The sequence below is a fragment of the Leptonychotes weddellii genome, chromosome 11 (assembly GCF_054177405.1).
Source record: "Leptonychotes weddellii isolate Sample4059 chromosome 11, ASM5417740v2, whole genome shotgun sequence".
Lineage (NCBI taxonomy): Eukaryota > Metazoa > Chordata > Mammalia > Carnivora > Phocidae > Leptonychotes > Leptonychotes weddellii.
This window is the reverse complement of record NC_138379.1, coordinates 57,005,746-57,028,146: the sequence shown is the minus strand read 5'-3', so window position 1 is coordinate 57,028,146 and position 22,401 is coordinate 57,005,746. Positions and strand designations below refer to the sequence as shown.

At 37.7% G+C, this 22,401-nt stretch overlaps 1 protein-coding gene and 1 long non-coding RNA gene across 4 annotated transcripts; one reads left to right on the top strand and one right to left on the bottom strand.

Annotated features, from left to right (window-relative positions):
* The first annotated feature begins 5,755 nt into the window (after positions 1-5,755).
* On the top strand, positions 5,756-12,809 carry LOC145716238 (uncharacterized). Its single transcript, XR_014138788.1, has 2 exons — positions 5,756-11,955; positions 12,049-12,809. It is a non-coding gene; the product is annotated as an uncharacterized LOC145716238 (long non-coding RNA).
* Positions 12,810-14,299: 1,490 nt separating this feature from the next.
* On the bottom strand, positions 14,300-20,660 carry TMEM126B (transmembrane protein 126B). Of its 3 annotated transcripts, none has more exons than XM_081798969.1 (5): positions 20,513-20,660; positions 17,478-17,599; positions 16,309-16,502; positions 14,904-15,015; positions 14,300-14,636 (listed from the first exon to the last, which is right to left on the bottom strand). In XM_081798969.1, exons 1-5 carry the CDS (start codon positions 20,591-20,593, stop codon positions 14,462-14,464), a joined length of 684 nt encoding a protein of 227 aa, XP_081655095.1. In that variant the 5' UTR covers positions 20,594-20,660; the 3' UTR covers positions 14,300-14,461. The 3 variants fall into 3 exon arrangements, with proteins under 3 accessions (XP_081655095.1, XP_081655096.1, XP_081655097.1); XM_081798970.1 differs by having other exon boundaries at positions 16,309-16,424; XM_081798971.1 differs by lacking the exon at positions 20,513-20,660 and adding an exon at positions 20,158-20,495.
* Between the last annotated feature and the right edge of the window lie 1,741 nt (positions 20,661-22,401).

The window sequence follows — 22,401 nt, the reverse complement described above, 5'->3', positions numbered from 1 at the left end:
TAAAAGCAATATAGTATATTGAGATTTTATTAAAAAATTAGTTTTTCACAAGACAAGAACAAATGTCCATTTCATCTAAGTTCTCAAATTATTAGCTTAAATTTTTCACAGTATTTCCTTATTAGCCTTTAAAACCTGTAGCATCTGTAGTGAGGTCACATCTCTCGATATCTGTCATTTGTATCTTCTCTTTTCTTTTGTCTGATCAGTTTGGCTGATGGTTTATTATTTGATTTTCTCAACCAGTTTTTTTTTTTCATTGCTTTTTTTCTGTTATTTTCTGTCTTCAACTTGATTGTTTTTTGCTCTGATCTATATTGTTTTCTTTTTCTTTTTCTTTTTTTTAAGATTTTATTTATTCATCTGAGACACAGAGATAGAGAGAGAGAGAGCATGAGCAGGGAGAGAGGCAGAGGGGGAGGGAGAAGCAGGCTCCTCGCTGAGCCTGGAGCGGGATGTGGGGCTCCATCCCAGGACCCTGGGATCATGACCTGAGCCGAAGGCAGACGCTTAACCATCTGAGCCACCCAGGCGTCCCTATATTGTTTTCTTTTTCCTACCTGGGATTTAAGTTGCTCCTCTGTTTGTAATTTCTTAAGGAAGAAGCTGAGGTCATTTGATGTGGGATCTTTTTTTCCCCCAACATATGTGTTTAGTGTATGAATTTCCCTCGATCTACTGCTTTAACTGTGTCCCACAGATTTTGAAATGTTTATTATTTTGATTGGGTTCAAAACACTTTCTAATTTCTCTTTGCTTTTTTATTTGACCCATGAACTATTTAGAAGTGTGTTAGTTTTCTAATAGTTCCAGTTTTCTGGGTACCTTTCTGCTACAGATTTCTAATTCAATTCCATTGTGGTCACAGAATATAGTTTGTAATATTTGGATCCTTTAAAATTTATTGATATTTATAGCCCCGATTCTGGTCCATGTTGATAAATGCTCCATGTATGATTGAAAAGAATGTATATGCTGCTGTTGTGCCAAGTGTTCTAAAACATCATTTATCACAAGTTGGTTGATAGCATTGTTTAAGACTTTTTTGTCCTTTCTGAATTGCTACCAACATGTTCTATCAATTACTGAGAGGTTATTGAAATCTCCAATGATTATGGAAATTTTCCTATTTCTCTTTTCATTTCTAACAGCTCTTGCTTCATGTATTTTGAAGCTCCACATGAAATGATTAAACATTTAGGATAAACTGATCCCTCTATGATTATGAAATAACCTTCTTATTTCTTGGTAATATCTTTTGCTTTGCAATTTACTTTTTCTAATATTAATATAACCACTACAATAGCTTTTTTTGATTAGTGTTAACATAACATAGCTTTTCCCATCCTTTACTTTTAACCTGTTTATGTCTTTATATTTAATGCAGGCTTCTTTTTTAAAAAAAGATGTTATTTATTTGAGAGAGAGTGAGAGAGAGAGAGCAGAAGCAGAGGGAGAAGCAGACTTCCCGCTGAGCAGGGAGCCCAAGGACGCAGGGTTCAGTGCCAGGACCCTGACATCATGACTTGAGCCAAAGGCAGCTGCTGACTGAGCCACCGAGGTGCCTTAAAGCAGGCTTCTTATAGGCGGTATATATAACTGGATTTTTAAAATCTAAATAGACAGTTCTGACTTTTAATGAGGTAGGTGTTTAGACCATTTAAACTTAATATGATTTTTATATCCCAGGCTTTAAAATTTATCATCTTGAAATCTATTTTCTGTTTCTCCCATCTGTTATACATTCCCTTTTTCCTTCTACTTTTTTTTTTTTTGGTTTGTTTTGACTAATTGAATTTTTTTATTCCATTTTATCCATTTTGCTGGTCTGCTAGCTACAGTTCTTTTTAATAATTGCAATGATTGCTTTAGCATGTATAATGTACATCTGTTTTAGTTTCCTCAGGCTACTGTAAGAAAATACCAGAAACTGGGTGGCTTACAACAACAAATTTATTTGCTCACTGTTTTGGAGGCAAGAAGCCTGAAATCAATGTATTGGTAGGATTGGTTTCTACTGGAGGTGTTGAAAGACAATTTGTTCCATGCTTCTCTCCTAGCTTCTGGTAGTTGCTGACAATCCTTGGTGGCTCTTCTTCTGTCTTAACATGGCATTTAACCCTGTGTCTTTGTGCCTTCACAGGACCATTTTCCCTCTGTCTGTGTCTATATACCCAAATTTCTGTAGTCTTATGAGGACACCAGTTATTCATTAAGGGCTTGTCCTAATCCAATATATCTCATCTTAACTTGATCACATCTGCAAAAACCCTATTTCCAAATAAGGATACATTCACAGGTATGGAGGATTAGAACTTGCAAATATATTTTGGAGGGACCCAAAGATGCAGCATCATCTTTAACATCATAATCTATCTTCAAGTATTATTATACCATTTTATGTATGGTAAAAGAGTATTACAACAGTATACTTTTCTTTCTTCTTGGTCTTTATGTTATTATCATACATTTACTTCTAAGTATGTTATAAACCACACAATACAGTTACTATTTTTTATTTCAATAGTCATTTGTCTGGGAAAGAATTTTTAGAACTAAGAAAATTTATATTTATCCACATATTTTTCACCTCTTGTACGCTTCATTCTTTTTATAGATAGATATTCCATCTGGTATCACTTTTTTTCTACCTAAGTATTCTCTAACATTTCTTAGAATGCAAATCTGGTAGTGAATTCTTTCATACTTTTCCAACTCTAAAAAGTATTAAGCCTTAGTTTTAAAATTTTGGTAAAAAACACATTAAATTTACCATGTTAGGGGCGCCTGGGTGGCTCAGTTGTTAAGCGTCTGCCTTTGGCTCAGGTCGTGATCCCAGGGTCCTGGGATCGAGCCCCGCATCGGGCTCCCTGCTCAGCGGGAAGCCTGCTTCTCCCTCTGCCACTCCCCCTGCTTGTGTTCCCTCTCTCGCTGTGTCTCTCTCTTCAAATAAATTAAAAAAAAAAAAAATTTACCATGTTAACCATTTTTAAATGACTGGTTCAGTAATATTAAGTATATTCATAGTGTTATGCAACAGATCTCTATAACTTTTCTTCTTGTAGCATTGAAAATCTTTATCCACTAAATACTAATTACTCCTCTCCAATCCCCCCAGCCTTTGGCAACCACCTTTCTACTTTCTGCTTCTATGGGCTTGGCTTCTTTAGACACTGGATATGAATGAAATCATACATTATTTGTTCTTTTGTGACTGGCTTATTTAGCAAATGTCCATCCATTTTGTAGCATGTTACAGGATTTCCTGCTTTTTAAAGAATGTATAATATCCCAATATATGTATATATCACATTTTCTTTATCCGTTTATTCAATCATAAAGATTTGGATTGCTTCCATCACTCAGCTGTTGTGAGTAATGCTGCAATGAAAATGGGTGTGCAAATACCATATCAAGTCTCTCCTTTGAATGCTATTGGATACATACCAGAAGTAAGATTGCTGGATCATGTGGTATTTCTATTTTTTTTTTTTTTTTGAGGAGTCTCCATACTGTTTTCCATGATGGCTGTACCATTTACCCTCCTACCAACAGGACATAAGGGTTCCAACTTCTCCTTTTCCTCACTAGCACTTATTATTTTCTGTTCTTTTGATAGTTGCCATCCTGATGAGTATGAGAGGATGTCTCCTAGTGATTTTGAAATGCACGTCCCTAATGATTAGTGATGTTGAGCATCTTTTTGTGTGCTTCTTGGCCATTTGAGTATATCCTGTAGAAAAATGTCTATTCAAGTCATTTGCCCACATTTTAATTGGATTTATTTGTTGTTGTTATTGAGTTGTACAAGTTCCTTATATATTCTGGATTAACCCCCTATCACATATATGATTTGCAAATATTTTCTCGCATTCCATAGGTTGCCTTTTTATTCTGTTAATTGTTTCATTGACATGTAGAAGATTTTAAGTTTGATGTGCTTCCATTTATCTACTTTTATTTTGTTGCCTGTGAATTTGATGTCATAACCAAGAAATCATTGCCAAACACAGTGTACTGAAGTGTTTTTCTATGTCTACTTCTGGGAGTTGTGTAGTTTTTGGTCTTATATTAGGTCTTTAATCCATTTTGAGTTAGTTGTGGATATGGAGTATGGAAAAAAATCCAACTTTATTTATTTATTTATGTCCGTATGTGGATATCCAGTTTTCCAAACATGATTTGTTGAAGAGACCATCCTTTTCCCATTATGTAGTTTTGGCACCCTTGTCAATAATCATTTGTGCATATATGCAAGGATTTATTTCTGAACTATCTATTATGTTCCATTGGTTGATATATCTATCTTTATGACAGTGCATCATCTTAATTACTGTTGCTTTGTACTATGTTTTGAGATCAAGAAGTATGAGGCCTCCAGCTTTGTTCTTCTTTTCCAAGAATGTTTTGGCTAGTCAGGGTACCTTGAGATTCCTATGAACCTTAAGAGTTTTTTTCTATTTCTATAAAAAATGCCATTGGGATTTTGATAGTGATTGCATAAAATCTGTAGATCAATTTGGGTTATACGGACATTTTAACAATACTGAGTCTTCCAATCCACAAGTACAGGACACACTCAGCAAGGACATGCAGGAGGGCCTGTAGGAGGGCCAATAGTGGTCTGACCCTTCTGACACTGATGTCAGTTGAGTCTAAACATAGTAAGAGGGATTTGGTTTTACTAACCAAATTGAATATATTTGAACTATAATTTGAGGCATTTTAGTTTTGCCTACTGAGGTAATAGTTTTAATATATGGAATAAGATATATTTGAGTAATAATTTAAAAAGTTCGTTGTTTCAAAAGAGTGCATTGTTTAGTTTCCACATATTTGTGGATTGTCTTGTTTTTCTTCTATTTCTAATTTCATTGTGGTTAGAGAAGATACTTTGAATGATTTGAATCTAATTAAATTTTTTTTTTGTTTCATACTAGTTTATTTAGGGGTTCCATTTTCACTCCTCAATAGATTTTATGTATTTCTCATATGCTTCTTCTCTAATCCAGTTCTGAAGGATTACTGAGTGCAAACTTGATCAGCCAACCATCTTCATAACAAGATGTGTTGACAAGTCCTGGATTATCTGCAAGAGCTTCATTAATTTCAGTTACTTCTCCTGATAGAGGAGAACAGAGTTCACTAGCAGCTTTCACACTTTCCAAAGCACCAGACTCATCTTGTTTGTTCAGTTTTGTCCCAACTTCAGGCACACTACAGTAAACAACATCTCCCAAAGCTTCCTGTTCAAAATTGCTGATTCCCATTGTTCCAATACCATTTTCTGTTGTTATCCATTCACGTTTGTCTGTGAATTTACGCACGGGGAGCAGAGCAGAGCCCCTGTGCAGTGTTCGGAAGGTGCCCCGCCTCAGCCTCCAGGGCCCCAGGGCAGACGAGGCGCAGCCACAGCCCGCATGCTCCGCACCGATCGCAACGCCACATTCACAGAGGTGCTTCTTAAATTTTTAAGACTTGTTTTGTGGTCTAACATGTCTCTCTTGGGGGAATGTTCCATACTTTGATTTTCTTTTCATTTCCCTTTGTGTATATTATGTGGATATTTTCTTTGTGATTACCACTGCAATAACATGAAACATTTTAAAGTTATAACAATCTATTTTAAACTGATCACTTGACGTATGATAATCACTTCAATTGTGTGTAGAATCTACTCCTTTACATCTCCACTTTTCCCACTATATGTTACTGATGATATAGTTACATCTTTTTATTTTTCATATTCATTAACATAAATTTATAGCTTTTTATGTTTTCTTAAATGCTACACTAGATTGTGAAGTGATTTGTATATCCACATGATCATACTTAAAGGTTCTGTATTTGTCTAAATATTTACCTTTACCAGGGAGTTTTACATTTTTGTGTTATTATTTTTTGTTTTTGTTTTTTATTTTTTTTTAAAGATTTATTTTAGAGAGAAAGAAAGAGAACAAGAGCAGGAGGAGGGGAAAGGGAGAGGGAGTAAGAGAATCCTGAAGCAGACTCCCTGCTCAGCATGGAGCCCATTGTGGGGCTTGATCTTAAAACTCAGATCATGATCTGAGCCAGAATCAAGAGTCTATTGCTTAACTGACTGAACCACCTAGGCACCCCTGTGTTACTGTTTATAGTACTTTTGCTTCAACTTGAAGGATTCCCTTCAGCATATCTTAATAGGGCAAGTCTAATGATGAATTCCTTCAACTTTTGTTTATCTGAGAAATTCTTAATTACTCCTTTGTTTTTGAAGGACAGATTTTCCAGATATAATAGCCTTGGTTGCCATTTTTTTCTTTCAGTACTTTAAATATGTCATCCTATTCCCTTCCAGCTTACAAGGTTTCCACTGAGTAATCTGCTAACAATCTAGTAGTAGCTCTTTTGTACATAATGATTGCCTTTCCCTCGCTTTCAAGATTCTCTGTTCATGACTTTTGACAGTTTGATTATGATGTCTGTTGGTTTGCAAACTGGCTTCTGTACATGAAGGGCAAGGAGAGACCAAAGCAAGAGGCAAACCACTCCAGACTGGTAGGTAGAAGGGCATGAAGGAGGGCCAATAGTGGTCTGACTTTTCTGACATTGATGTCAATTAAGTCTAAACATAGTAAGAGGGATTTGGTTTTACTAACCAAATTGAATATATTTGAACTATAATTTGAGGGATTTTAGTTATGCCTATTAGGTAATAGTTTTAATATATGGAATAAGATATATTTGAGTAATAATTTAAAAAGTGCATTGTTTGCACTTTTAATAAGGAACTTACATACAAGGTTTGTCTTGGGTGGCCACAAGACAAGTAGATCTCTGCCCTCAACCACCAGAAACTTAATTGGTTCGATCATATATACTGTCCAGATGGTCTCAATAACACATTGCTCTCTCAAGGCTGTGTCATTGAAGAAAGCTCCCACTATGAGAATGGTGGACAGAATGTATATTCTAGGGACAGGGAAGGGGTAAGGAGCCTCTAATTGCCCAGGTCCAGCTTGCAGTTCAAACGGTGATCACATCTTCTTGATTACTTCCTTCAACAATTTCTCTCATTGTAAATCGCTTTGGATTTTTCCTAATTGGAGTTCCTTTAGCTTCTTGAATTTGTATGTCCATTCTTTTCTCAGATTTGGGAAGATTTTGGCAATTATTTTTTCAAATAGTTTCTTTTCATTCTGGGACCCACGTAATGCATATATGGTTCCATTTGATGATATTCCAAAAGTGCCTTAGGCTCGCTTCATTTTTCTTCATTCTTTTTTCTTTTTGCTCCTCTGCCACAATAATTTCAAAAGTCTTGTCTTTGAGTTCATTGATTTCTTTCTTTGGATTGATATTGAGTATCTTTAGTGAATTTTTCAATCGAGATATTATATTCCTAAGTTCCAGAATTTCTGTTTGGTTCTTCTTTGTAGTTTCTATCTCTGTTGATATTCTCATTTTATTCTTGTATTATTTTCTTGATTTCATTTCATCTATTGGTGCTCTCTTTTAATTCATTGAGTATCCTTATGACAATAATTTGGAACTCTTTTTCTGGTATATCTCTGTTTCTTTAGGGTTGAGTGGCTCAGTTGTTAAGCATCTGCCTTCAGCTCAGGTCATGATCCCAGGGTCCTGGGATCGGGCCCCGCATCAGGCTCCATGCTCTGTGGGAAGCCTGCTTCTCCCTTTCACACTCCCCCTGCTTGTGTTCCCTCTCTTGCTGTGTCTCTCTCTGTCAAATAAATAAAATCTTAAAAAAAAATAATTTGTTCTTTTAAATGTGCCATTTTTCTTGTTTCTTACTATGGGTTGTTATTTTTTGTTGGGATTTCACCATTTGAAGAATCACTCCATGCTCCCAGGTTTTTCGATTTGCTCTTTTGTAGGGAAAACTTTCTCTACTCAGGCCAACTAGAGATTCTGGAGATTGCTTTAGCCTTTTTTGGGGATGCGTCTTCTCCATGCTTGAAGAACTTTGCCAATTTCTTCTCAAGAGCTCTTGCTGGTGTTGCTCTGGCGTACTGTGTCCTCTTTGGTGCTGTGGTAGGCTGCAATATTGGAGTTTTACCTAGTGTTTCTGTGGTAATGAAAACTTTAGTGCATGTTTATGGCCTTTGTTCTCAGACATCCCTATCCTGGCACACCATTCCTGTCAGTATTTGGATTCAGGTATGAGAAAATGGTTCCTTGGGCAGCCCCCTAAAAGTCAGAATGATGGACATAGGTTTCATTCCTTTCTCTCACCAGGGAGAAGGGAGTTGGGGTTTTTCTCCTAATTGTGCCACACTCTGTTGGAGTAACAGTTTCTGGATTTCTTATAAAGGTACTTGGACTGTATTTTGTTAAATCTCTGTCTTCATGGGAGGGGCAGGGTCCATGCCTTTCTATTTTCCCATTTTGCTGATGTCACCCTCCCTACTTAGCCTTAGTTTTTGAAAAATATTTCTGCTAGGTATAGGATTCTAGGTTGACTTTTTAAAAAGTAATCTCTACACCCAACATGGGGCTTGAACATACAACCCTGAGACCAAGAGTCTCATGCTCCACCAATTGACCCAGCCAGGTGCCCTAACTTTTTTTTTAATGTTAGTACTTATTTTTTTTAAAGATTTTATTTATTTATTTGAGAGAGAGAGATCGTGAGTGCAAGCAGGGGGAGGGGCAGAGGGCAAGGGACAAGCAGACTTCCCGGTAAGCAGGGAGCCTGATGTGGGGCTTGATCCCAGGACCCTGAGATCATGACCTGAGCCAAAGTCAGACACTTAACTAACTGAGCCACCCAGGTACTCCTTAATGTTAGTACTTTAAAAGTTTTGCTCTACTGTTTTCTGGCTAGCAGTGTTACCAGTGAGAAGTCTGTTGTCATTCTTATTTCTGTGGGTGTTTCTCAGGCTCCTACAAAGACTTTCTTTTTCTTACTGGTTTTAAGCAATTTGATTATGATGTAGTGTGGGGATATTTTTTCTGGTATTTCTTTTGGTTGGAATTCATTGAGCTTCTTGAATCTGGGGTTTTTAAAAATTTCAGTTTTTCTGTGGTATAATTAACATATTAAATTATAATTTATTTAAAGTGTACATTGTGGTGACTTGATATATGTATATGTTGTAAGAGGATTTCCTTCCATCTATTTAATTGACACACCCATCATCTCACATAATTACCCTTTGTGTGTGTGAGAAAATTTAGGTTCTAATCACTTAGCAAATTTCAATTATATAGTACAGTATTATCAATTATAGTCTCTGTTTCACATTAGATCATCAGATCTATTTATCTTATAGCTGCAAGTTTGTATCCTTTTACAAACTGCTCCCTATTTTCCCACCCTAGCCCCTGGCTACCACTTTTCTTTTTCTTTTTTTTAAGATTTTATTTATTTGAGAGCACACGCATGGGTGCACACGCAAGAGAGTGCACGAGAGCATGAGTGCACATGAGCAGAGGGAGGGGGAGAGGGAGAGGGAGAAGCAGACTCCCCTGAGTAGGGAGCCTCACATGGGGCTCAATCCCAGGACTCTGGGATCATGACCTGAGCTGAAGGCAGACGCTTAGCTGACTGAGCCACCCAGGTGCCCAGCAATTGCTTTTCTACTCTATGTTTTTATGAGTTTGACTTTTTTTTTTTAAGATTCCACTTATAAATGATATCAGGATACCATAAAGTATTTTTCTTTTTATGTCTTATTTCACTTAACATAATGCCCTTAAGTTCCACCCATGTTGTTGCATATAACAGGATTTCCTTCTTTCTCATGGCTGAAGAATATTACTATATATATGTATGTAGATATATATTATTTGTATAATATAAATTATATGTATTATTTATAATTATTCAGTTATAATTGTATATATTATTCTATACAATATCATTATTTTTTAAGATTTATTTGTTTGTTTAGAGAGAGAGCATGAGCAGGGGGGAGGGGCAGAAGGAGAGGGAGAGAGAGAATCTCAAGCAGACTCCACACTGAGTATGGAGCCCGATGCAGGGTTCAATCTCATGACCCTTAGATCATGACCTGAGCTGAAATCAAGAGTGGGATGCTTAACAGACTGAGCCACCCAGGCATCCCCCCATACAATATTATACATTATTGTACATATAGATACAATGTATATAGATACAATAGAGTATATATCTTTCTCACATCTTTATTCATCCATTGATGGACATTAAAGTTTCCATATCTTGGCTCTTGTGAATAATGCTGCAATAAACATGGGAACATAGATCTCTTTAATATCGTGTTTTCATTTGTTTGGATATATTCCCAGGAGTGGGATTGCTGGATCATATTGTAGTTCTATTTTTAATTTTTTGAGAAAACTCCATACTGTTTTCCATAGTGGCTGCACCAATTTACATTCCCACCAACACTGCACAAGGGTTCCCTTTTCTCTACATCCTCACCAACATTTTTTATCTCTTGTCTTTTTGATGGTAGCCATTCTAATAGGTATGAGTTGCTATCTCATTGTGATTTGGGTTTGCATTTCCCTGATGTTAGTGTTGTTGAGCACGTTTTTGGGTACCTGCTGGCCATTTATGTTTTTTCTGGAAAAATGCTTATTAGGTTCCTTTGCCCATTTAAAAAATCATATTGTTTGCTTTTTGCTTTGAGTTGTATGAGTTCCTTATATACTTTGGATGTTAGCTTCTTATCAGATATATGGTTCTCCTATTCAGTAGGTTGCCTTTTCATTTTGTTGATAGTTTACTTTGTTGTGCAGAAACTTTTTAGTTTTATATGGTCCCATTTGTTTATTTTTGCTTTTGTTGCCTTTGCTTAAGGTGTCAAATAAAAGAAAAAAAAATTGCCAAGACTGATGTCATGAAGTTTACCCCCTGTGTTTTCTTCTAAGGGTTTTAGGACTTTAGGTCTTAAATTTAAGTCTTTAATCCATTTGGATTGATTTTTTTATGTGGTGTGAGATAGGGGTCCAGTTTTATTCTTTTGCATGTGGATTTCCATGATCATATCATCAATTAGCCTGGCCTGTTTTCCTGGTTGTCTCTAAAATCTATGATTGTCCAAGTCATCTTCTTTGTTCTTAGTGGTTCCCAGCAGTTGAAGGTGTGCCAAAGTCCATCAGTGTCTCAAAAGATCTCAGCCAGCACCTAAATGCAGGCTGGTTGGCGGCTGGACCCCATAGGCAGGAGCTAGGAAAATATGTAGACTACTTCCAGAGAAAGTGGTAGTTTTGAGTTTTTGCCTATTTCCTCTGCACTGGGCTGGGGTATACAGCCACAGGAGGTGCTCTTGAGCTCATTAAGAACTTCTTTGTTTACTACAATCCTATGGACTACTGAATGCAAGTCCCATTGGCTCTCTGAGCAAGGCAATCCAGGTGCCCATATCTTGGGTGGCAACTGATAAAAGCAGAGAGAAAATCAATACAATACACTGCAAGCAATGCAATGTGATACAATACAATACAAAAGCGGGGAGAGGGGTAGAAATCACATAGTTAATGCAGTTGGGGAAAATGGAGGAGAAAAGGAAAGAGAGAAGGTAACTTCTCACAGTAGGGACCATATCTTAGTCATTGTTATATACCAAGCAGGGAAAACAGACAATGTAAACACATTTATTGAGCACCACCTATATGCCAGGTATGGTATGGTATTGTTCCATGTACTTTAATCTTTGTAATCTCACTGTAAAGTGGTTATTAGTATATTTTGAGGAAACAGAGTCAGAAAGGTTAGGTAACTTACCCAATGTGTGGTATACAATGTCTTTCATACACTAGGTCTTGAATCAATATTAGCTGAATAAATGACTACATATTTATTCATATGAGAGATACCTTGTGAATTTTCTTCGCTGTGCTTCTTCTTTCTAATCTTTCCTAGAAAAATGCTAAAATCATTAACTGCAGCCAGGGAAAGGACTGTGATCATTGGTATGGAGTCCCAGCAACAATAACAGTAGCAGCAGTAACACATGTAGACTTCTTGTGAGTTGGCCACTGTTTCAGTTTACATACATTAACTCATTTAATCCCAATGACACTATGAAGTCAGTAAAATCTTTCTTCTTTATTTTACAGATGAGGAAACGGAGGTGCAGAGAGGTGAAATAGCTTGTTAAAAAAGTCATCCCGTTGGTAGCAGTAAAGCCGAGATTTCAACCTGAGAGATGAGCCCAGGCCGTACTTAACACCTCTGACCTATCTTGTCTCTGGTACTTTGCTGCCTTTCACTTAGTGTCGTCTTTGGGTTTGAGCCCAGATCAAGGTTTCTCTAATTTGTTTCTCTGAGTTGTGGAGAGTGAATGAATAGGAAGGACAGGAGGTAGTGATCAGAAAATGGGATTTTAAAATTGAGAATGTAAAGAATTTGAACTTAATGACTAAGGCTATAGCAACATAGTCCAATAAAAATATGTGAATCATGTATGAGATATTTTAATGAGATACTTAAATTTTTTACATAATTCTTCAGAACTTTACACTTACAACACATCTTAAACTAGTCACATTTCAAATGCTCAGTAGCCACAAGTGGCCTAGTGACTGTTATATTGGATGGCACAGTTCTAGAGTATGACCATGGGAGTGAGTGGTTGGGTAGAGAGACCAGGGTGTTAGAAAGATCACCTATATGGGGGTGCCTGGGTGGCTCAGTTGGTTGAGCAACTGCCTTCGGCTCAGGTCATGATCCTGGAGTCCCAGGATCGAGTCCCACACCGGGCTCCCTGCTCAGTGGGGAGTCTGCTTCTCCCTCTGGTCCTCCCCCTCTCATGCTCTCTGTCTCCTATTCTCTCTCTCAGATAAATAAATAAAATCTTTAAAAAAAAAAAAAAGAAAAATATCACCTATGTGAATACTGGAATCACCAAGAATGTTACTCAGTCACTAATAAAAACATGTTAGACCTATATGTAATGAGTTGAAAATACCTCCAAGACACATAGTGAAGTGAAAATTAATTTTCAGTATGTATGGATAATATTATTTTAAAAAATATGTTGTTACAAAAGAATACTGCAAGGAAAGAGGCATGCTAACTTGATAGTGGGTCCCTCTGGAGAATGGAGAAGAAATAGGATGTGGGAGTGAAGGGGGACTTTCAAATCTTGCTCTGTGTATTTCTGGGTCATTTGAATATGTTACATTGAGATGGTATTCATGTATCATCTTTGTATAATAATTTTTTTAAAGAGTTAAAATATGAATACCATTGATCCAGTTATCAGTTTGACTTAATTCCCCCCTAGTCACCTGCCTTTTCCTCAGTTTCAAGTATAATGAATTATTCTGAGAACTAGCTAGTTTTATTTTAATTTTTTTCATTAGCACTAGGGTATATCTCAGTTTGTTATCTATGATGTCATAAAGCACCTTGGTAAGACTTCCATTTTGCTTTGGGTTGCGTGGGGCCTCAGGTGACCAAATCTTATCTCAAGATATACATGGTTAAGACAAGGAGAATGAACTGTGGGGCTCCACTCTGTGCCTTATTCATCAGACAGTGCTCATTTCCTTAACTGAGATAAAGAAATGCTCTCGAAGACTTAAAGAAGTATGCTGTAATCTCTTTCCTTAAATTCTGAGCTTTTTGAGGGCAGGGACTGAATCTTTGGACACCTGATATCTATATTAATGCACAGCATAATAGGCACCCAATAAAAGTTCCTTTAACAGCACATTTGTAAATGATAAGAGGCCAGAAAAGTATATAGAGTTAAGAGTGTAGGGTAGAGGAATGGGCTGTATGTTAACTTCTATGTGTTGCTTTCTTACAAACTTTCAACTGCTCCTTCCAAATATAGGTCAAATGTCACTTTTTCCCCTTAGTTCTCCCTTCTGCCCGAGTAGTTAACAGCCATATCCTCAATGTGCTCACAGAATTATTTGTGTACTTCTCAAACCTTCTCTTGCTATGTGTTCACATTTTAAATTTCTTTTTTTTTTTTTTTTAAAGATTTTATTTATTTATTTGACAGAGAGAGACACAGTGAGAGAGGGAACACAAGCAGGGGGAGTGGGAGAGGGAGAAGCAGGCTCCCCGCAGAGCAGGGAGCCCAATGCGGGACTCGATCCCAGGACCCTGGGATCATGACCTGAGCTGAAGGCAGTCGCTTAACCAACTGAGCCACCCAGGCGCCCTTTAAATTTCTCTTCTAATTGTGAGTTCCTTCTGGGTTAAGGACCATTCCTTATTACATGTTACATGGTACCTGAGATGTAAGGTGCTTAATAAATGTCTCATGAATGAATATATAAATGTATAGAGCAAACCCTGACGTCTCAAACCCACTTCCACACACAATGAAGAAAGATGAAACTTACATTTAAATACTGAATTACTGAATATTTATTGAGTACCTGCTGTATACCAGGCAAAAGGAACAGAAACAAACTGTCCAGAGTTACTTTTAACTGCTTCAGCAATGCCTGAGTCCTCATCATAAAAAAAACCCATTCTGCTGATTTAGTATCCATTCACTTTGATTAATCTTCATGTAGTTTTCTCAAGTGTACTTCCAAATCTTGCATAATGCTGTAGACCATTAAATATTCCAAATACCGTCTGAAGGACTAGAGGAATCATCATAGCTTTTATCTCTGTTTGACAAAGCAGCAGCCAGTAAAGTAAAACCCTTCCTTTTGGTGGCAGTGGAACAGTATGATACCTAAAAAGGAAAAATAATTAAGAACTTCTTCTGGATGTATTTTCTATGAAAAGTTCATTGATTTCCCCCAAATGGATAATTTCTATTCTACGGTCTTTCATGTAGATAGCAAAAAGGTTTAAAGCTAGCTATTTGAAGTACCAAACTACATTCTAATTAAAATGTGTCACTGGCAGCTAAAGAGTAAGAAATGTTTATGAACATTTAAAAAAACAAACAAAAAAATGGAGGAAGGAAGGAAGAAAAGGAACAAACAGACGGACTTACTTGACTGCCAGGCGTCCATTTTTAGAAAAAGCCAAACCACAGGGATATAAAACGCCACATATTATGCCAATCAGTGAACTTCTCAGAACACAATTTTCCTGGCTTATACTGCCTGGAAAACAAAAGCAAATTTGGTTTCCTTTTAAAACTCAGGATAAGAACTATTAAGACAGTCTTGTGTCCTCACAGAGTAGTTATCTGTACTGTCCTCAATCATAGTGAAACAATAGAAAGAATGTTAGAAATTTAGTCTAAGGCACATGATAAACTAAATGCACCATGTTTGAAAAATACTTTTATTATACTTAACATAAGTAGAGTTATCTCTTATATATATATATGTATCTTATAATTGTTGCAGAAAGCAATTTCATAATGAAAAATATTAAACTATTAGACCCAGACATCTGGATTCTAGGTTAACACATTTTTATTGTCTATGTGTCAGGCATGTATTAGTGATATAGTGTTGCATAGAAGAGACCCAATCTCTAACCTTTAGGTGAGTCCACCAGGAAAGAATAAGACAAATATTTATTTAAATAAATAATTTTTTGGGGTGCCTGTGTGGCTCAGTCGTTAAGCGTCTGCCTTCGGCTCGGGTCATGATCCCAGGGTCCTGGGATCGAGCCCTGCATTGGGCTCCCTGCTCTGCCAGAGGCCTGCTTCTCCCTCTCCCACTCCCCCTGCTTGTGTTCCCTCTCTCGCTGTGTCTCTCTCTGTCAAATAAATAAATAAAATCTTAAAAAAAATAAATTTTTAAGTGTGCACAATGCTTTGAAGGTAAAATGAATAGAGAATGTATCTAGAAACCTAACCTACACTGAGGGAATCAGAGAAGGTTTCCCTGGGAAAGAGATATTTAAGACCTGATAAATAGGATTTAGAGGTTCCATCAATTACTAGTTATGAAACTTAAGCTAAGGGGAGGAGGCAGGAAGTAACATTAGAAGCCCACAGTAAGCCAGATATCTCATTAGGCATTTAACATATAGTATTTTAATCATCACAACAGTACTAGTAGTCCTAATTTACAGATGAGACAACTGAGCTCAGATATTAAATGACTTGCCCATTGTCACAAAACTTAAGTGGTAGGAGGCAGAATCTGAAATCGTGTGTAGTATGCCAAAGCCTGCTTTTTCCCCAGTATATTATGTTGTTTCTTAGCATACTTGAACATGTCTTAGCTTTGGCTGTGTGTCTGTAAGGAGGACACAATACTACTAGCCCTGCCTAATCAGGAGGACTGTTGTGGGGATGAAATAGGACAATATATGTGAAGGTACTTTTTAAGTGGCAAAGCAATATACAAGTGTTAGTGATCATTATCAACAGTAGTAACAGGATATGTTAAGGTGTAATTTTACTTAAACACATTATACATTAATGAATTTAAATTTACCCAAATACAAAGCGTCCGTTACAAGGAGCTTGTAAGTGACTACAGTAGACAAAAATGGAAGTGTAGTCAGTGATGCATATGTCTTCAAAGCATCATGTTTAACCTTGAAGCAGTGTCTGAAAATGAAGTTGGCCATTATTCCAGAGAAACTAGCTGCTGTTCCAAAGAACACTGTGCCATATATATTTAACGTCCTAATAGGAAAAACAGAGAAAAATTAAATTCAACGTAATATTCTCTTAATGGGTATATCCTTTCCTGGGTATTCATTTATTATTACATATTTACTCAACATCAAATATTTCTATGTGTTGAGGATGGGGCAGTGAATAAAGAAAAAAAAATCCCACCTCTCATGGAACTTGCATTCTAATGAAAGGATAGAAGCCTCTTTCTGAAATCACCTAGACTGGTTCTAAACTCTTGTAAGAGATAAAATTTTGGCCACAAATAAAAATGAATATGTTCTAATATAGCCAAATTTATGAGATATCTAAGAATACTGCTTTTGCTACTAAAAGGATTAATTTGCTTAAGTCATATGAACAAAGTTATTTACATTTGGTTAGGCCCTCTAGCAAATAACTATTTCTTAATTAGTGCAGATATACTTCAAATAATTTGTCTAGGATATGCAAAGAGATTTGACAGATCTAGTTTTACTGATTCTGACTCATACCTAAATTCAGAAATATCTAAGGTCTAAGATTAACGTCCTTTTATTTTATTCTTGAGCTCTGTTAATCTAAGTTGAAATGGTAATATGAGACTATACGTACATCATGGAATCTGAATTCCTTTTTGAATTCAGCACTGTGCTGAGTTAATCAATTCTAAACTGAATTTAATTACAATTGAACATCAATTAAATATAAGTAGCTCCCGAAATGGTGTTCTCCATTGCTTTTAATTTAAAAATGTTTATTGTACAAATAACATTTCAACAATAATTTTGGGCATTTTCTTTTTTAAGAAGCAAAAGAAATTATCCACAGTCCCAATATTCCAACAAACCACTATTTTCATCTATGTTTCCCTCCAGTTTTTTCATAAACTTTCCTTATAACCAACTCAATAAAGTTAATAGGATCTTCGATACTCAGAAACAATGGCAATACAGAAGATGTGCAAATAAAGTTATTGACTTTCAGTCTGGGTATGTCTCTTACTTTTCTTTTCTAAGATATTCAAATTTTTTTTCTATGATTTCGATGACCATTGGTCTTCTGAATTCTGCATCTCCTAGAGAAAGACTGGGCTGACCATGTGTGTATGTTGCCATTCTGATGTCCTGGAAAACACAAAATTTCATAACCATAATAGCTAATGATAAATGATAATGATAAATGATAAATAAATGATAATGATATATCTTATAAATTTTAGATTCAGATTAAAAACCATTTAGATCCTAGTAAAATGTCATCTGCTTTCACATACTTTGTCGATGATTCCATCAATATTTAGTAGCTCTTATTATCTGCTAGACAATAGCTTTTGAGAAATTGGTAGAATAATGATCATCTCTATTTTTATACCTTTATAGATGAGAAAAATGAGGTTCAGAAAGGTTGTCTTGCCTTAGGACCTAGTGTAGAAGGATAACTTACTGAGATACTGAGTTTTTGTTTTTCTTACAGTTTTCCCCAAAGGTAGCCAGGTCCTTTGTAGTTCTTGCTCTAGCTTTTTCAGAGCTAGAAGGAAACAACACCTACCTGTTGACATCTGTCTCATGAAAGTGTAAGCTCATTTTGGAGATTATGTTGAGTTTCCTGGAGAAGGAGGAGAGCAGGGATTGCCTTGGAGAATAGTGAGAGAGAACATCAGAGAGAGGGACACTGTTCCAGGCTAGGAAGAAGTAATGCTCATGGATGGATACCTTGGATTATATAAATTACATATCCAGCTCCCTAGGAGCACCTGGAGCAGAAGCACAGCCTTTGCTGGAAACTATATATAGTATACCAGGGAGCCGGGACCCATGGCACTGGGCTCCAGGTGGGAAGGTTTCTGTGACCCAAGTGTGATGTATGAACAGACAGTTGCCAATGTCAAGGGACCATGAGGGTTTGTACAGTAGTATCTTAACAGAAAGTAAAAAACAGTGATAAACAAAAACAAAACTGGATCCTAAGAAAGGATCCTTTCTGAATGTTTTGCTTTGGGTAAGACTCTTGGGTCTCTGTGAAAAGTCTTAACAATAACATTTGTTGAATCTTTTGCCACACTGGCATTATGGGATTCCAGATTAGCCGATGAAGAGATTAAAAAAATTATGGTCCTTCACAATTTATATTGACCTCCATTTTGACATTTATAGTAAGGGCATAGACTAGATCTCAAATTTCAAGAGTCCTGGGCAAGAGAATTAAGAGTGGATTAAGCATAATGAACTCAGAAGATAATAAATCAGTGATTCTCAACCTTTAGTTTGCAGAAGAATCACATGCGGGGTTTATTTGAAATGCAGTCTCTTGAGCTCCCTCCTGATATCTGGATTCAACAGGAGTAGGGTGAAGTCTAGAAATCTGCACTTTAATAGACCAAATGATTCTGACACTGGTAATCAGTGGACACATGCTTTAATTGTTGAACATCACTGTAATACCCATTTACTGAGTAAGTGATATGTACCAATCTTAACCCTAACTAATGAAAGGCTAATTCATCCATGGCATCAACATTCTGAAGGTATGGGCTCCTTTGAACTTTCATATATTATTACACCATGAGTAATAATGGACAAGTTTCTAGCTCTGCATCATTGTAGAACTGGACTCAAGCCAGTACTATTTTTTTTTCTTTAAAATATCTGAGAGGACAGGGAAAAATTATAAATAGCAATTTCTTACAGACTAGATGTAATCTTCTGGCTATTTTGGACATCTAAATGGAAAATGGAAGATATCATAATATCTAAGGGAGATTCTATATCTAATCTATCTAATGTACTATGAAGGCAGAGACCAGTAACATGGTAATTTATAATATGTTTATTTAAAATAAATGTTTATTTTGCTGTCATCCAATTCATTTAAGTCCCTTACTCCCCACAAAGAAAACTCTCAGGCAATGCCTTGTACCAACCTTCTACCTTGTCTGCACTGTCATTATACAGGGAACCCAGACACCCAGTATTATGATTCTAAAACACTGAAACAGGACAAATACTTACTGAGTGCAAATATTTATTTAGCACCTAGTCTTTGGAAGGCACTGTTATTAAAGCAGAGAAATAGACTAGTAATTTTTTGATAGACTTTTAACAAGGGCTGAAATGTAAAGACTTTGTGATAACCAACTTTTTAAATTTTTAATTTTTTCAAATTTTTATTTAAATTCTAGTTAGTTAACATATAGTCTCATACTGGTTTCAGTAGAATTTAGTGATTCATCACTTATATATAACACCCAGTGCTAAGAAGTGCCCTCCTTCATACTTATTACCTATTTAGCCCATCTCCCACCCACCTCCCTCCATCAGCTATAACCAGCATTTTATCTAAAAATTGACTAGTCCAAGGCCACTCAACTGGTCACCACGATTATCCCAGTAAGAGCGTATGTATTCAGGTTTATAGTCTGCAAAGCATTTTACAGTTTTGTACTGCTTTTATGTGTAAAATAATATTTACCTGACTTCTCAGAATTTTATTTAATACTCATCATTTACACAGCACCTGGTATTTGGCAGACTCCAGGATAATTAAGATGCAGTTGTGTCCTCTGAAATCCACAACCCAACCGAGGTCAGGACAAAAAGGCAGGTAATTTAAAGGCAGAATTAGTGTGCCATAAAAATGAAACCAAACCAAACAAAAAGCATAAGCAAAGCCAAACTTAACCTACCCAGGGGAAGTGTGGGAAGGTTTCCAGAAGTAAATGACGTTTAAACGAGTATATGCAAGAGAACAACTTGGTAGGGGTGGGGAGGGGAGGAAGTTACACGGAAGTATTTCAAGTTGAAAGCTAGCGCACAGGCCTAGAGACAAGAGAAAAAACTGCGAGCAATCGGGACTAGACTTTAGGTCTCCTGCTTTCTCTCCGCCTCTTTCCATAACAACTGGGAGCTTCATTGATTGCGCCCTGCATGGACTTGGAGGCTGTTCTCTTTAGATTTGGAAATTCCATCATTTCAGAAGAGTCCGTTAATATACTGAGGCTGAAGAAATCACGACTCATACGACCCCGGGTTTCCGCCTACCTTGGGCACTTCCCCAGCTCTCACCGGCACCACACCTGCATCCTTCAAGTCAGCCCCAGCCTCACGCCCGAGCGCCGCCATTTTGGCGGATCACATGACTAGCGGTGGGCGGGGACCCAGAACGCCAGAAGCGGGAAGTGGTGCTGGCTCACGCCTCTAGCAGGCAGCCCCGGCCCTCCCCGATCCAGTCAAAAGCCGCGCCCTCCATCCTGGCTGTGATTGGGCGTGGCGTCCAAAAATGAGGGCCGCTCATTGGCTTCGAGGAGGTCCAGACGCCCGTGGGCCCGCCTTCTTGCCAGCCCTATATTCCTTTACCCAGTTATTTGTTAACCTAGCTCCCTCTTCTCTCCTGCTGAGAGGGTACGTGGGGCGGTCCGAGCGCAGGGATGTTGCTGCGCGCTTTCCTCTCTTCTGGGCACCTCCGTTAGCTGGGGCCGACCTGCCCGCCCCTTGCACTCTTTGAGGGAGTTCTCCCCTCTGGCCTGGTTCGTGTGTTAAGGCTTCGGCTTCCCCGGCACCTCCTCCCCAGAGCCCCCAACCGGCCGCCAGAGCAGCCCCGACTAGCCTTCTCCCCGCTCAGCGGTCTGACTCCTCTCCCAGTCTTTAGTCCCCTCATATTCCATCCTTTCACCCCGCTTGGAAAGGCACCAGAGAGAAAAATTACCCCACTTCCCCTTTGCCAGCCGATATTTCGGGGTGGGGGGCGCTGCAAGGAGGCCTGGCGCCCTTTTGTGCACGTTCAGTGCCCAGCAGTATCTCCCAGACCAGCAACCCCGACCCTCCAGTCTCCATGTCTTAGAGAAGCCAAATTCGAGAGTTATATAATTTCTAGTGCTGCTGTTTCTCCTGCCTGAGGAAACACTTCATCGCGTGGAGGGTGCAGGACATTTCTGTGCACTTCTATATAGGAACGGGGTGTGGGTAGGGGTGGCCAGCGGTAGCAGAGAGATTTCTTGTCATTTCTGCAAAAGGAAGGTGGGTAGTTTGGAGAGAGATTCAAAGGGTGGATGTGGAAGCCAAGCAGCAGAACTCTAATTTAGGAAATCGCGGACCGTTTGCACAGCTTGTGCTCACATGCCTAATACTACTACATCGTCTCAGAAAACACCTTTGGGGGAAGGTTTGACTTCTCTCGAACAGTCTCAGTGTTTTTCCTCGCCGGATAGGGAGCTGCTTGGATGCGAAGAGATGGCATGATGTGAATGACTCCAGTGTGAAGAAATCTGCTTCGCCAACTCATCCTGCATCAAGTGCCCATTGAGTAGCACTGTCACTTTAATGTCTCCATGCCAAGGGATTGCTTTCCTTCTTTTCAATCCTCTCGGTTAATACATGGGAGGATCAGAATCAGAGGGGCATTAAGGATTAAGCCCGAGGGGCTTGGAGAGCACAGAAGAAAAAAATGAAAGTGACAGCAAGCTGGATCCTGTCTGACTGAGGGGGTGAGATCTGGAACTTCTGGTCCAGTAAATAAAAAGGGGCCTTTCCGTCAGTCTGTTCTGCCCCAGAAAACTGTTCAAACTCACCCATCTTTTTAGAGACCAGAGTCAAAAAGGTTTTTAAAAGTATTTTTTGTTGGGGAGGGGATTAAATTTTTCTCTGAAGAATTGAGGATCTTTATCATCAACCAGTTCATCTTTGAATTTGATCATGTACTGAGTAATGAGACAGCTGTGTAAATTTGGTTTGTGCCTTAATTGAGTTAGTCATTGAACTCCAAAAATGTTGATGTCTGAAGAGGAGTTTTAATAACATTTTCTATGCTTACAATAATTTTCTCAGTTTTTTTTTAACAGAATAAATATTTTATAAAAATTGAAAAACTCAAGGTTATTTTTTTCTGAACTCTGTGGGCAGTGTCAAAAGTTTAATTGTGGAAAAAAATACAT